At 59.7% G+C, this 14,392-nt stretch overlaps 1 protein-coding gene across 15 annotated transcripts in view; it reads left to right on the top strand.

The window, feature by feature from the left end:
• ABLIM3 (actin binding LIM protein family member 3) overlaps nt 1–14,261 on the top strand; it is a 56,128-nt gene extending 41,867 nt beyond the window's left edge. For 2 of the 15 annotated variants that reach the window (XR_013929842.1, XR_013929843.1), the window contains exons 7-22: nt 1,177–1,264; nt 3,050–3,108; nt 3,651–3,722; nt 4,079–4,234; nt 5,371–5,400; nt 5,979–6,108; nt 6,993–7,091; nt 8,514–8,564; nt 9,972–10,106; nt 10,360–10,424; nt 10,788–10,935; nt 11,641–11,670; nt 12,119–12,177; nt 12,697–12,757; nt 12,984–13,640; nt 14,091–14,261. Coding sequence is in view for 1 of the 15 variants with exons in the window: in XM_080398041.1 (XP_080254167.1) it covers nt 1,177–1,264; nt 3,050–3,108; nt 3,651–3,722; nt 4,079–4,234; nt 5,371–5,400; nt 5,979–6,108; nt 6,993–7,091; nt 8,514–8,564; nt 9,972–10,106; nt 10,360–10,424; nt 10,788–10,935; nt 11,641–11,670; nt 12,119–12,177; nt 12,697–12,757; nt 12,984–12,991; nt 13,560–13,640; nt 14,091–14,204 (1,386 nt within the window). In the remaining 14 variants the exon portion in view is untranslated. Of the gene's footprint in view, nt 1–1,176; nt 1,265–3,049; nt 3,109–3,650; nt 3,723–4,078; nt 4,235–5,370; nt 5,401–5,978; nt 6,109–6,992; nt 7,092–7,504; nt 7,588–8,513; nt 8,565–9,971; nt 10,107–10,359; nt 10,425–10,787; nt 10,936–11,640; nt 11,671–12,118; nt 12,178–12,696; nt 12,758–12,983; nt 13,641–14,090 lie in introns of those variants that run through there. The other 13 variants (XM_080398041.1, XR_013929841.1, XR_013929835.1 and 10 more) reach the window with 13 other exon arrangements.
• The last annotated feature ends 131 nt before the right edge of the window (nt 14,262–14,392 follow it).

Below are 14,392 nucleotides of genomic sequence, written 5' to 3'. Positions count from 1 at the left end.
CAGCTGGGCCAGGGTGCAGGGCTGTCCCTTCCCTGGATTGGGGTGCACTGCAATGAAACGTAGAGGGGCCCAAACTCTCCCATTCACCTCCCCTGCCTGCCCTAAAACCTTCCACTCAGTTTTGGCATAAATTGGAGGGGAAAAGCCATTGGCTTCCATCTGCACCCCAAAGATACTGAATTCCAGGTTGATTTTTGTGTGCAATCAACTGGCAGATTCTCAGTTATCTTTGCAGCAAATTTTCCTGATGATCCTCCCTGTTTCAAACCAGTTCCAGCCCCCTCTATCATAACCCCCTTTTATCAGCGAGAGCCTCATCTTCCCTCTGCCGCCTTAAATTATCCTCCTTCTTCTCTTGGATTATTATGGGAGTAAAATGTCCTTTGGGATTGAGCTCTAACTGTGCAGCCCAGATTCCTCCTACCCTGAGCCAGCTCCTGCCTCCCAGCCCAGAAAACAAGCCTATAATTGAAATGCTAGCAGACACTTTGAGTGGAAACAAGCTACCAATTAAAGCTATTATCCCTGTCAAAGAGCAAAGGGAGCAGCCCAGCTCCCGCTCAGCTGGGGAACAGTGTGGCGCTAGTGCTGAAGTTTGGGCATGGCTTCACAGAAGGAGAAAAGTTTCTTGAGGGAGAGGCGCTGGCAATGGTAGCCAGGGAGGATATGACAGCAAGAGGAAGCCTGTGCTTAGTGAGATTTATCTTTGGGGCCCTTCTTCTCCCTTTACCGCTTCCCTGCTGACATCCTGGGCCAAATTTGCTCTTTCTCTTCAAAGCTGTAGAGGGAAGGAGCTAATATAAAGCATGGCTGCTTGGCTGAGTGTTACTGCAGAGGGTCTCGGTTATTTCCAGAGTGCAAAGATGATTTATTAGGGTGAGGTTTTTAGGGGTACCTCCTGGATCTGTTTTCCTGCGTGTTGGATGGTTCAAGGACAGCAGAAGGTTCCCAGTCAGACTCTTAGTCCAGCAGGTCAGAAGTGTTAGTGATGAAGTGGTCTCTGGTGTTTTCCATGTATTGCAGTGGGCTCCGAGGCCACCCTGGGCAGTTTGTCCCATTCACCTTGTCACTGTCTGCAGCAGCAAGTGGTGCCAGGGCCACCTGTCCTCAGGGACGTGAGCAGGTCACCATGTCCTGCCTTGCTCAGGGGCCCCTTTTCTCTGCTCACCCTTGCAGGCAGGAGGGAAGCACTACCACCCCACCTGTGCCAGATGTGTCCGCTGCCACCAGATGTTCACAGAAGGAGAGGAGATGTACCTCACAGGTAGGCATCCCGTTGCAGCAAGGAGGGACTGCCCTGCCCCGTGTCAGGGCACGGACCGGCGGGGCCTTGCAGAGGTGTGCTGGCTGCGGGGCGTGTGGAGTTTGGCTCCTTACAGTGATCGTTGCTGAAAGGGTCCCTCTGTGCAGCAGTGCCAGAGGAGACCCCCTTGTCTGCTGCTCCCCAGCCCCTGCGCTCTTCCTGGGCTGTGCAGTGACAATTTCTCTGCCTGAAAGCTTCCCTGCCGCTGAGCTGGAGGAAACTTTGTTCCTTGTCAGCAGCTTTTTGCTCCCTGCAAGTCTCCCTGCACAGGAGAGAGGGAGCATGGGCGGGCATGCCTGGATGTGTCCCTGGCCTGTGCCCGGCTAATAGAGGCTGGGATGGGAACAGGGTGCCTGGCTCCCCACGCTCCCCAGCCCCAGGGGACCTCTTCCCCACTGTCCCCAACTCCCCACATCCATTTTTTCCTTACTGTCAGCACACCAAGCCTTTGGGGGTACTGTGAGGATCCAAGAGCACCAAACCCATCCAGATTCAGAGGGGGACTGGGAAGGCAGCACATCAGTCACCAGGGCCCCATGTTCCCTGCGTTAGCTGTCTCTGGCCAGCTGGAAATATAAGCGGTGGGAACTGCAGGCACGCTGTCCTGAAGTGTGTAGGAGCTGGGCTTTAGCTGAGTTATTTTTCATCTTTTTCCCTGTGTTTACAGCTGTCTCCTCCAATTGATGCAGCTCAGTGTGCTCGCCGTGGGTGCACAGCACTGGCTGGTGGGTGCCTGCTGCAGTGGGTGCTGGCCTGGTGCTGCACTGGGCAGCTGCCCAGGCAGGGCTTTGTGTACGGGGGCTCACTGCAAGCAGCACCAGAGGGGTTAGGCTTTCACTTGGCACATCCAGACAGTTTGGGTTTGGTTTCGGCAGGAGCTCCTCCTGCCTGGAGCTGCCTTAGGGGCTATTTCCAGCACAGAGGGAGGGTTTGTTTTGTCAGTAACCTGTGCTTACCCGCCACCCTGAGTCACTAATGATCCCATGGGTGGCAAAGGGGGAATTGTGCACTGAGAGTGAGTGAGAGTGGGGGTCCCAGCAAGGCCCTGTCATGGGCAGGATGATGGCTGTGCTCAGCATCCATCCTGGGGCACACCTGGGCAAAGCTCGGTGGCTTTGCTGGTTCCAGCCTGGAGGGTGTGGAGGGCTGTGGATGCCCTGGACTCGGTGTTACCCCAGTTTAACCAGCAGGAGCTGCCTGGCTGAGCACTGGCTGGGCTGCACCGAAAACACACCTGGGTTTGCTGTCACAGTTTAGTAGTGTTGGCCACTACACCTCAGTCTTGGGAGCCATTTCATTTCTCAGTACGGACACCCAGTCCCCGCTGCCCTGCCTTCCCAATGGCTACCTGCTTGTGGCCGTGCTATAGCAGAGAAGGCACCTGGGAAAGCTGGTGGGATGCAGCAGGTGAGCCCCTCATCCTTGGGGCTCACCGCCTCCATGCTGCTCTGCTCCTCCTGGAGAGACCCCAGTTCCTACCTCCTGCCTCTGCAGGGCCCCCCAGGAGCTGCCCCCCCCAGCACACAGGCACTGCGCTCCTGTAACACTGGTTGGTCAGTGCAGCTGCTGCTGGGCAGAGCGCTGCCGCATCCCCCCCAGGGGACCGCGGGTTGAAGGTCAGTGCTGGAGGCAGCAGGGATGCAGGGATGGGACAGGACTCCCCATGGCAGGTGGAGCTGGACAATCCCTAGCAGCAGGTGTGAGCTGCGTGCAGAGCTGAAACACTTTCCCTTTGCTGCGTTGCAGGCTCCGAAGTGTGGCACCCTATCTGCAAGCAGGCAGCCAGGGCAGAGAAGAAACTAAAGGTAGGCAGCATCTCTCAGAGGTGGTACATCCCAGGTGATGTTGCTCCTGAGTCCCTGCTGGAAGTGAACTGTTGTGGCAGTGTCCAAGCCCAGGGTGGCTTCCCGAGGCTGGCACAAACTCTGTCCCCACTGCCCGGAGGCTGGTGGGTGGCCATGGCCAAGGCTGTTAGGGGGGACCTACCTCCTGGCTGACACCAGCCCATGCCACAGCCAGGGAGGGGGCACAGCAGTCCCCCCACCAGCCCCCCACGCCCCTTGAGCTGTGCGCTCCCTTTCTGCTCCCGGCTGGCCATGCTGGTCTGGCCAGGCCACTCACCCGACTCCAGATCTGGCCCCAAGAGAGGCCAGGGCGCAAAGCTGGATGGCAGGACAGCCTGCAACAGCCATGGGCACTGGCAGCAGGTGGATGAAAGGGCGGAGAACCTGGGCCTTGGGTGAAATTCAGCCCCAAAACCAACAATGTGCTGCACCCAGCACTGTGCCTGCTCAGGGGTCCCTCCTCACCGTGCTCTCACGTGTCCTCCACCTTTCTGCCTCCACAGCACAGGAGGACGTCAGAAACCTCCATCTCGCCCCCCGGTTCCAGCATCGGCTCCCCAAACCGTGTCATCTGCGTAAGTACAGCTCTGCAGGATGGATGCTCTGGCCCCAGGGAAAGGTGTGGCAGTTCCTGGTGCTGCTCTGCAGTGTGAAGCGTCCCCCAGGGACAAGCCCAGCATTTGAGGACAGCACAGACAAACCGTTCTCCCTTGCCCAGGAGTGCTCGGAGGAGCACGGTCCCACCCTCCCAGCTCCTCTGCCCCTTCCCACTGCTGCCTCTTGGGCATCTCCTCTTACTTCTTCCTGCTGCTGGGGTGGCAATGGGCTCTGTCTGCTCTGAGCTGACTCCACACTGTACGCTCCAGCCTCCCCTTCCTTTTCTCCTCCTCTTCCTTTCTGTCTCTCTGTCTCTGTCTCTCCCTCTCCCTAGGCTAAAGTGGATAATGAGATCCTTAATTACAAAGACCTGGCAGCTCTTCCCAAGATTAAAGCCATCTATGAAGTGCAGCGTCCTGACCTCATTTCCTACGAGCCCTATCACAGATACACGTCGGATGAGACACTGGAGAGATATAGCTATGGGGAGGTACTGAGTCTCAATACGCCCGATGCCGGGCTGCGCAGGGAGCCAAGCCCCGGTTTGGGGCAACGAGGAAAGTTGCATGTGGGTTTGCTCACTCCAATGGGAATACTACAGGGAGGCAGGAGTGGGAGTAAGACCTCTCCTGGAGGCTCCCCATCACTGGGAAGAAGGCCTGGGCTGGAAGGGAAAACTTGATGCTGCTGCTGGAGAGTAAGAAAGAAACCAGTGACCTTATCAGCTGATGGCAGCGCCCTGTGCTGCAGACCTGACGTGCAGGGACAGGCAGTGCTGTGCAGGAGGAGATGTCACCCTCAGGAGTGATGTGGTAGGGAGCTCGCCCATCGTAGCATGCAGCAGGAGAGGAGGAGAGCACTCAACACACATGTATCCATCTGGGGTGGAGGGACAGGCAGCCAGCAGGCTCAGCCCAAAGCCTGGCCCCTGGCAGGCAATCCTCCTGGCCACCCAGCCCCAGCATGGCATCTCCAGAGCATGGCAAGGCTGCCCCTGTTGGGTGCTGTCCCCGCAGCCAGGGGAAGGGGGCTCGGTCAGTGCATTTTTGCAAACGTGATAAGATGATGCCCAAGCAGCACGTGGCGCAGGACTGCCCTGCCCTGCTCCCCCAGGCAGGCTGGAACTGCTGAATGATTTCACTAATTCCGTGGAAGAGGAACGAGCAGCTCACACAGAGATGGGAGACTTGGAAGAGGACTTTGCAATGGCCAGCAGCAGCATCTCTTAAGTCTCCAGTCCCAAGGCTTGTCCCAAGTCTGGTTTCCTCCAGCCCACGCGGTGATGGTGCAGTTGGCACTGCCATGCCCTGCTGTGTAGTACTATGGGGCCAGCAGCCACCTTGTCCCGCTTGCAGCTGCTCCAGCAAGGTCTCCAAGAAGGGGTCCAGGCTACTGATAGAGGAAAGGCCATCCTCACGCCAGCTCCCCTCCTGGCCGGGGGCTCCCTGCCCAGCATCCTGCCACAGTTTGGCTCTGGCTGTACCAGCAGCCACCTTTGCAGCCTGACAGCTGTGATTAGGCTGTAACATGGGAAAAACGAGCCACTGAGGGACACCAGTCTGTCACTGCTCCCCTTAACTGTGTACTGTCTCTCTTTCTCCCCCTTTTGCCTCCTGCTGCCTCCAGTCCCTGGGGACCCTCTCCCCGTACTCACAGGTAATGCCCTCGGCAGGCACTGGGGGGTCTGTCACCCGCTGCTGCTCAGCATTCCTCTGCCCAGGGATGCTGGGGCTCTGCTGAATGTGCCCCCACCTAGATGCTGCCCTGAGGTGTGGGGAGACGGGGGGACCCTGTCCAGGAGGGTCCTGTGCTTTGGGCCCCAGGGAGAGCTGCATGCAAGCCTTCCCTGGCAGAGAGGACCCAGGGTGCAGCTTTTTCCTTGTGGAAGGGGACACCAGCAATTGGGAACAAGCACAGGGAAAGGGGACAATCTTCAGGCAAGGGGCTGAAAGCCTCTGGCTGGACTTTGTCACCTGGTCCCAAACCCTGGGCTTTGTTGCCTGCATTTTGGCAGCAGGGAGGCAGAGCAGCCTGGGGACGCGCTCCAGCTGTGGAGGACACACATGATGCCCAGCATGTCACACCGCAGAGCATGCACCCTCCTGAGCTGTCACAAGCATGGGGACCCCCATCCGTGGGACACCTCCCTCAGGGCTGCCAAAACACTGACTTGCCTCATCCCTCATCTCGCCAGCTCTAACCCCACTTCTCTCCATGCTTTTCCCTGTCCCCAGGACATCTACGAGAGCTTTGACATGCGGCAGAGGCGAGCCTCCAGCCCTGGCTACATCGACTCCCCCACCTACAGCCGCCAGGGCATGTCCCCCACCATCCCGAGGTCCCCCCATCATTTCTACCGCTCAGGTGAGGACGTCAGCTGCAAACCCAGGCTGGGCTAAGCTCAGACTCCCAAGTGGAGCCGGGATCACCAAACTGTCCCCTGCTTCTCCAAGGGGACCTCAGTGGTCCCACCTCTGGCAAGCAGGCAGGAGGCCTGAAGGCATCCATGGAGAGCTGACAGCAACAGGAGCTGTGGGGCACTGAGCAATCCTGCTGTGTGCACCCTCTGGTTCCCCTGACTCTTCATCTTACAAGTAGCAAGGAGAGGCTGAGGGGGCTGTGCCCTGGCTCAGACCTGAGCTGAGGCTCATAGAGGATGGGGTGGGGAAGGAGGGGACCCCCAGGTCCAGTGAAAACCCCTCGGCTGGCTTGGTGGCTCTGGGAGAGGCATGCACAAGAGCGCTTGTGCCCAGCCAGTGCTGTAAGGCGGGTTCTTACACACACACGTGCACACCCTGGAGCATGTCAGGGGGAAGCAGAGTGTGTCTGTGCCGTATCTCCTGTCCTTTGGAGATGGGGAGGAACAACTGGGAAAATCCAAGGTCAGTAAGTCCGGAGGTCCCGCATTCCCCAAGTTACCCCCACGCTGCACCACCAAGGGCCCATCACCGTTTGCCTCTGCAGCATGCTCGGCTTCCCTCTCGCCAGCAGTGGGGCGGCGGGCTGCTCTGTAATAGCACCTGCACATGGGGTTTCCTCTGCATCCCACCTTCTTCCAGAGATGCGGGAAATCTCACCCTGCTCCATCACGCCCCATCCTGGACCACGGCCCGGCACACATCCTTGTCACCCCCACCACATGGGTTGCCCCCGGCTCTTCTAACACTGCTGCATTTAACACCCATTTTCTTCTGCCTCTTGTTCTCTCCCTTGGTCACTTATGGCTGCTTCTGCTCGGCACCGCGTAGGCACGGAGAGCGGGCGCAGCTCCCCGTACTATAGCCAGTTAGATGTGAGGTCCTCCACTCCAACCTCATACCAAGCACCCAAGCATTTCCACATCCCAGGTAGGCTCTGGAGCACACCGGTCCCTGGGGAAGCGCCGTGTCTGTGGCATGCCCGCATGTGCCGTCCCCGCTGTGTCGCATGCGTAGCTCCACCGCCTGCCTAGAGCCAGCTGGCAGCAGGATCTACCCCTGGTAGAGGCCATCCATAAACAGGACCTGCAGCTTGAACCCTCCTCCCTCCCCATCACCACCCAGACGTCCCAGAGCTGCCCAGAGTCTGCTTGATCCTTGCAAGGTCCCTCTTGTCCCTCCTCTTCCCTGACCTTCCTCCACCCTCACACAAAGATGAATCCCCTGCGGAGAGCCTGCCCCTCTCCCCTGCCTCCTCCCCAAGGTCATGAGCCAAAGCGTGTCTGCTGGAGGCCTTTCTGCACACCCATCCACTACAGATGACTATTTTATACTCCCCCTAGGGCCCGCTGCTCCCTCCCCCCAGAGTCTTCTGGGCTTGCCAGATGCCTGCTCCCCTTCTGCAGGGATTGCAGGGGGCCACCAGGTAAGGGCCACCACCCGCTCCCGGCCACGCAGAGCCCACGGGGACGGGGACGGAGTGGGCAGAAAGGGAGAGTGGGGAGGGAAGCAGGCAGAGCTGCCCATCCATCCCTCAGTACGCACAGGGGGGCCAGAGCCCCGGACCACCGTGCTCAGCTGTAGGCATCTCCCGCTGCACTCGTCCTCCTCCACAGTGTATAGCTGATGCCCTGGGACAGCACCGTGAGGACACCCAGAGGCTCTCCACCATGGTCCCCTGCTCCCACCCCATCCTAGCCAGGGTTCGGCCCTGCTGCCTGCCCTGCCCTGCCCTCCCGCTGACGGTCGGTGGTTTATGGATGGCCCCCTCCCTGCTCCGCCAGCTCTGCTGCCTGGCCCCTGCACAGGGGCTGTAGCTCTCGGCACCAGGCTCCAGTTCGCTTCCCTTCCCAGCTTGCTCTTTTCTCTCTCTGCTGCAGAAAGAGGCTTTGGCTGATGTTGTTTCGCCCCAGGTAGCTCGCAGGTGGTTCTTCCAGGCACTGGCAACCCCGAGAAACCGTGCCAGCATGAGCCGTGGGTGCATTGCTGCTGGCTGGCAGGGGTGGCCGGTGGTCCCTGGCTGTGCCGGTCCCTCCCGGGGCTGGCAGCACCCACGGCCCCACGGTGCATGCTGAGCTGGGGCTCTCACTGCATGTTCTCTGTGTGCACCCCTGCCCCAGGGCAGCCCTGGGACCGTGATCCTGCTGCCCTCCGGGAGCCTGCCTGGCCCTGGCCCGGTGCTGCGCTCCCGTGGAACGCGTGGACCCAGAGGCGGTTGTGTGATGGAAAGATGGCAAGGGGGTAGTGTCTCCTGCAGGACCTCTGTCCTGTCCACTCAGCATGCCCACGCTGGCCTCCCCTTCCTCCCTTCTTTCCTTCTTTCCTCCCTTTATTTCTTTCTTCTTCCACCAGCTGCTGGCGAGAGTAACATCTACCGGAAACCCCCCATCTATAAGCGACACGGTATGATGTGCTGGCTGCAGTGGGGCTCTGCCCCGTGGGGGAGGTGGGGCGGGGTACCAGCGTGGGGCTTGCTCTGGCTGAATGGTGTTTAGGGGCAGGGTGGGAGATGGGAGCCAGCATCAAGGCAAGATGTTGGGGTGCTGGGCTTTGCTGGGCTGATGCTCCTGCTTCCCTTCCAGGCAGCGGAGTGCAGGGTTCAGTGCAAGAAAAAGGAAGCTTTGGACCACACCTGTGTTGCAAGGGATGGAGGCAAAGGCTGTCAGTGGTGCTGGCACCAGGGACAGCTGTGGGAGGGGGAGCGAGGCCATGGAGGGATGCCAGAGGAGACAAGGGTGGCTGTTGCTTGCTGATGCCAGGAGCCAGAGCAGCCTCGAGAAAGGGATGAAGGTGGTCATTTGCAGTTTCATGTGGAGCTTTGGAGAAGAATCACAACCCATCTTGGATGGATGCTCTGGGGTGAAACAGGCCTGGGGGTGTTGAGGGATGGGGAAAAGGGGAGGGCAGTTGGTATCTCTCAGCGGGGCTGGCTTGCACTATCCCTGCTTGCTTCTGTGCGTAGAGGGATAGCAGCTCCCCTCAAGCAGTAACTGTGTCTCCTCTCTCTCCCTGGGCTCTTCCTTCCCACCTGCCTGACTCCTACTGCCCTGCTGCTGGCTGCACCCGCTGCTGTAAGTACCTGCCATGTGCAGGGTCCCCTGTGCCCGCTTGAGGTGGTGGGATGGCTCTGCCACACAGCCTGTCCTGAGTGTTCTTTCCCCTGCAAATCTTCTGGCATCTGGGAGAAAGGAGCAGAGCTCACTCGCATTTCTTACACGTGCCACCAAGGCTCAGTCCCCACTCTGAGCAGAGCTCTGTGTGGCCCTGCCATGGGGACTGAGCCCCAGCCAGAGCTGGAGCTGCTGGGGTCACCCCTCTGCTCCCCGCGGCTGCACAGCCCACTGCCGCCTTCCCCTGGCAGTGACCCACCAAGAGCCCTTTCCCTGCTGGGACTGAGCCTCCGTCCCCTGCTGCCTGTGCAGTTATAGCCCTCTGGGAGATGGGACAGCCTGGGGCACAGGGGCATGGTGAGGTTGGTGGCATTGGTGGTATTGGGGTGAGCACTGTGCAGGAGCCAGAGCTTGCGGTGGTGCCGAGTTGTTCAGGTCCTTTCACAGCCACATCAGTGACAGCCCCTCTGCTTGTCACCATCCCTACTGTCTGCCTCTGCACACTTGTCTCCAGGAGGTGTCAGCATTTTGAAAAGGGATTATTCCCAGCTCTGCTCCATGCTGTCCCGAACGTAAACTGCTGGAGGCCACTGGGGAGAGAGGAGGGAAGAGGTTTTGCCTTCATCCTGGGCTGGATCTTTGCAAGTCCTGCTGACAGGACTCAGGGTTGTTGTGACAGCTCTGCCTGCTCCTTTTGCAGACAACCCCCCTGCAGCCACGAAAAGCAAAACCAGCGAAGACATCGCACAGTCATCCAAGTACAGCCCTGCCTATTCCCCAGACTTGTACTACCACTCCGAGTCAGAGTACTGGTCCTTCCAAGGCTCCCCCAAAGGTAACAGCCCCCCATAGGGCTGGGGGAAAGGGAAACCCATTCCTGCCCCCAAACCCAGTCGTTCCCTGGGAGGGAACCGTGCCCTGAGTTGGGTCTGCACCTGAAGGTGGAGTTGGGCCAAGATACCTGCCAAAGTGACACCAAAATCCTAGCAGCCCTTGGGACTCGGCTGTCCCCATGCAGCTGGGGACTGTCTCCTCCCCACCTGCCTCCACTTTTGTCCCCATCTGACCCCCCACATGTCTCCTTGCAGCCCCCCGCGCCCGGAGGTTCTCATCAGGAGGCGAGGAGGATGGGTATGACCGGAGCATGCACAAGGTGAGCGATCTCCCTGCCCGCAGCCTTACGTGGGAGAGCCAGCAGCAAGCTGCCCCCGCCGGCGGTTGGCTTTGGGGAGGAGACCCAGCCAGCTCTGGCACCCAAGAAGGGGCCACCACCATCCCTGCTGCCCTCTGTCATCTCTCCCCCCTTGGCCACCCCCAACGTGAGGTCTGAAGGAGGGGGAGTGCACCCCCTTGCCGAGTCACCCCACCCCAGCAGCTTGTCCCTAGGGATGGGGGAGCAAATGGGAGATGCTGAGCCCATGCTGGGAGGTGCCATGCCCTGCTACCGTGTGCCAGCTGTCATGGAGGGCCAGACAGGGGAAGGAGGGGTGCGACGCAGCTTTTTCCCCCTGCCCAGATCCAGAGTGGCATCGGCAGGCTGATCCTGAGGGAGGAGATGAAGGCTCGGTCCAGCTCCTACGCAGACCCCTGGACACCCCCTCGCAGCTCAGCCAGCAGCAGAGAAGCCCTGCACACGGCTGGCTATGAGGGCTCCCTCAACGGCTGTAAGGATGACCCTGTCCGTCTGTCTGTCCTAGCCGGCATGGCTCTAGCCCCTGCAGGAAGTTTGCTGGGGTGGAGAAGGAACAACAGGGCACTGGGAAGGGGTGTGGGAGAAGTGCTGGGCACCGGAGTTGGACCTCAGAGGCTCTTTTCCTCTCTGGAGGGCTCCATCCATCCTCTGTGCCCTGGTTAGGTTTGGGCATCGCCCGGCGGGTGTTTGCAGCCTGTCCAGGCAGCCTGGTGAAGCGCCTCAAGGCGAGGTTGAAGGGTCCCTTGGGAATCTCACAGCACAGCCACACTAGGTTTGCTCTGACCTTTCTTGGGCTCATGCATGTGTACCTCCTCATTAATGGCACATCTGGGACCTCCTGGCCCCCCAGACCTGCTGACTGGCCCCAGGGTTGCCCTCCTCGCTTGAGCTGCTCTTGCTGCACAGCACCCAGGGCACCCAGCCGCTCTCCCTCAGGGCTGCAGGGTGGGCTGGGCATACTGGGGAATCTGGCAGAACAGATGCCCCTGCCCGCTCCATGCTCTCCTTCCTCATGGCACATCTGCCCTCGTGGAGCTGCTGAGGCTGTTTGGAGATGCTCAGGGGGCCCCTCAGCCCCTTTGGGCTCCCAGGAGGACCCATGGACTGGCAGCCAGGCAGCTCTGCATGGCACGGGGCACTTGGTCCTCCCTGACACCCAGCTCTGCTCTCCTTGCAGCTCCTCGGACGCACTACCTGGCTGACAGCGGTGAGTGTGTGAGCCTGCAGCCCTCCACGGCTGGTCCCCCGTGGCTGTGGGGTCCAAGAACCTGAGCTGGAGGAGATGCTGGGACCAGGAAGGGAAAAAAGGGAGAGAAAAAGGAGCTGAAAGGATGGGACAGGGTAGAGCTGAACCAGGGCAGAGCTGGTGGCAGTGCCAGGAAAGGGCAAGACGGAGAAACTGAAAGAGGAGACTGTTGCACTGAAGGGTGAGGTGGGATGGCTGCCGTGGGAAAGGGATTTTGGGAAGAGGAATATCAGCATGGGAGGAAGCCAGGCTGGAAATGAGTTGGAGCTGGAAGGAGACAGAGCTGGGTGAATGTGGAGCTGGGTAGCGATGTGGGAGCACAGGGGTAGGGTGACCCAGTGGGTGCTCTTCCAGGGTGTGGGGCTCACCCCTGCATTTTCCCTTACGCACTTCGGTGGCTTTTTTGCAGATCCCCTTATTTCTAAGTCAGCCTCCCTCCCTGCCTACAGGAGGAATGGGCTGCACAGGGTAAGTGTCTTCTGCCTGCATTCTGCTGCTGCCAGGCATCTCGGCACCCTTCCTTATTCTCCCCAGGCTCCTCAAAGCCCTCAGTGCTCCCCTTTCATGACTAGGGTGTCCTGCTTCCCCCTTCTCTGCACCCCAGCTGTCACTGCTGGTCTGTGCCAATCCAAAATGACCCTTACTGGGGACCTAAGTGCCCTGTCCAGGCACTGCAGGACAGAGGTGCCTGCCCTGAACATCCTGCAGAGCACGTTTCAGAGGGATGCAGGTGTTGCTTCCCAGCACATGAGCTTTATACCCTGGGGCAGCGATTGCTGGGGGTCAGCAGCCCTGGTCCTGCCTCCATGTGACCTGGGCTCATCACTTCACTGCCTCATGCCTCAGTTTCCCTGCTGCCAGGTGTGGGGAGTGGGTTCTGCTTTGGCAGGGTGGGTGCCTTCCCCATGCCAGGGACATGGGAGATGCCATGCTGAGCGTCTGGAGGGAACCCCCTCTTACTCCTCCCTCCCTGTGTCCCTCCTGCAGCCTCCCAGTGCCGAGCTTTTCCACTATGACAGCACGAACGCCGTCAACTGGGGGATGCGAGGTAAGGCGCGGCAGGGCTGGGGAGCAGTGTGGGCAGGGGACCCTGTAGGCACAGAGCCAGACACCATGGGGCTGCCTACTGGAGTAGGCAGCTCTGGAAAATGAGTTCCAGGCTGGGGGGACAAGTGGGGAGAGAAGTAGGGGTCCCCACAGCCCCAGGGGGAGGATCCTGGCAGTGGAGGGGTCAGTGTGGCTCATGTCTCCCTTGTCTTTTTCTCTCCCCACAGAGTACAAGGTAAGATGCTTCTGCTCCAAGAAGCAGCTGCCAGCTGGAGGTGCAAGTACCACCCAGAGGGAGTCCCACGGACATGTCCGGGTGTCCCCAGGCCCTTCAGGAGGAAGCTTTGCCCTGTGCCTGCAATGCCCACACCTCCACCCCACTCCTGACAGCCCTGTCCCAGGACTGTGGGGCTTGGACCAGAGTCCTTCAGCAGGGACTCTGCAGCAGGGTCCCAAGCACCTGGCCAAGCAGAAATGTCTCCTGGCTGAGGAACAGAGAAGGGTGGTTGTGCTGGTGGTTCCCTACTCACACTTGTCCCTGGGTCACTCCTGGTTTCTCAGAGTGAGCAGGTTATTCCAGAGCCACCAAGGTGATTCAAGGTGGATTAGGGTCACCCTGAGAGCAAGTCCCTGCTCTGCCTTGTCCCGTCCAAGCCCTGGAGGCAGTTGTGCCACCCAGACCCTGCTAAACATGGCAGGAGGAGGCTTTACCCTGGTGGCCCCTATGACCTTGTGCCCAGGTGTGCCCCAGCTGTCCTCTTCTGGCTCCAGAGCTACCTCGTGGTCTTCCTGTCCCTGTGCAGATATACCCCTATGAGCTGCTTCTGGTGAAGACGAGGGGGAGGAACCAGCTGCCCAAAGATGTGGACAGGACTCGGTTAGAGGTGAGGAGAGCCTTTTCCACCAGGGACAATCTCCTCGGGGCTCAGAGGGACCCAATCCCACAAGGTGTCCCCTTAGCCCTGGCAGGCAGCATGGGGCTGCAAGGGGCTTGTGGATGTGTGAGGAGCATCCCCATAGCTCCCCAGGGGTACGCGTGGGCCAGCACACTGTCACGGTGGTCCTGCTGCTCTGCTGGTCGGGCAGAGCTGTTCCTGTGCCATCAGCATGAGTGTGTTGGGCAGGAGCAGGAGGGAGCCAGGTGCTCCCCCCCTCCCAAGTGTGCACTGCTGGGGGTTGTAGCACCCCATTGCACCCAGCCAGACAGTGGGTGCCATCAGACCCTCTCATGTGCCCTCCCACCCCACTGCAGCCACACGGCCTGCGTGGTGACTGTTGGCCCCGGGTGGTGGCCGCAGTCCCCAGCCCTGGCTCAGCATCCTGTCTCTCCCCAGCGGCACCTCTCCCAGGAGGAGTTCTACCAGATCTTTGGCATGACCATCGCCGAGTTTGACCGCCTGGCCCTGTGGAAGAGGAATGAGCTGAAGAAGCAGGCCCGGCTGTTTTAAATGCAGTGCACTATAAATATATACATACCTATAAATATATACATAGAAAGATCTCTATACTGCAGCTCTGTATGATTCTTGGTGCTGTATGTGGCAGAGGCGCCCTCTGCACCCCTGAGAGTGAATTGGAGTCTAGCAGATCATTTTATGCTCTTTGTTTCCTTTTCTTTTCCAGCCCTGTTTCTGTA

The sequence above is a fragment of the Falco punctatus genome, assembly GCF_963210335.1.
Source record: "Falco punctatus genome assembly, chromosome: 8".
Taxonomy (NCBI): domain Eukaryota; kingdom Metazoa; phylum Chordata; class Aves; order Falconiformes; family Falconidae; genus Falco; species Falco punctatus.
The sequence above is the reverse complement of the archived record's forward strand: the minus strand, read 5'-3'. Positions and strand labels throughout refer to the sequence as shown.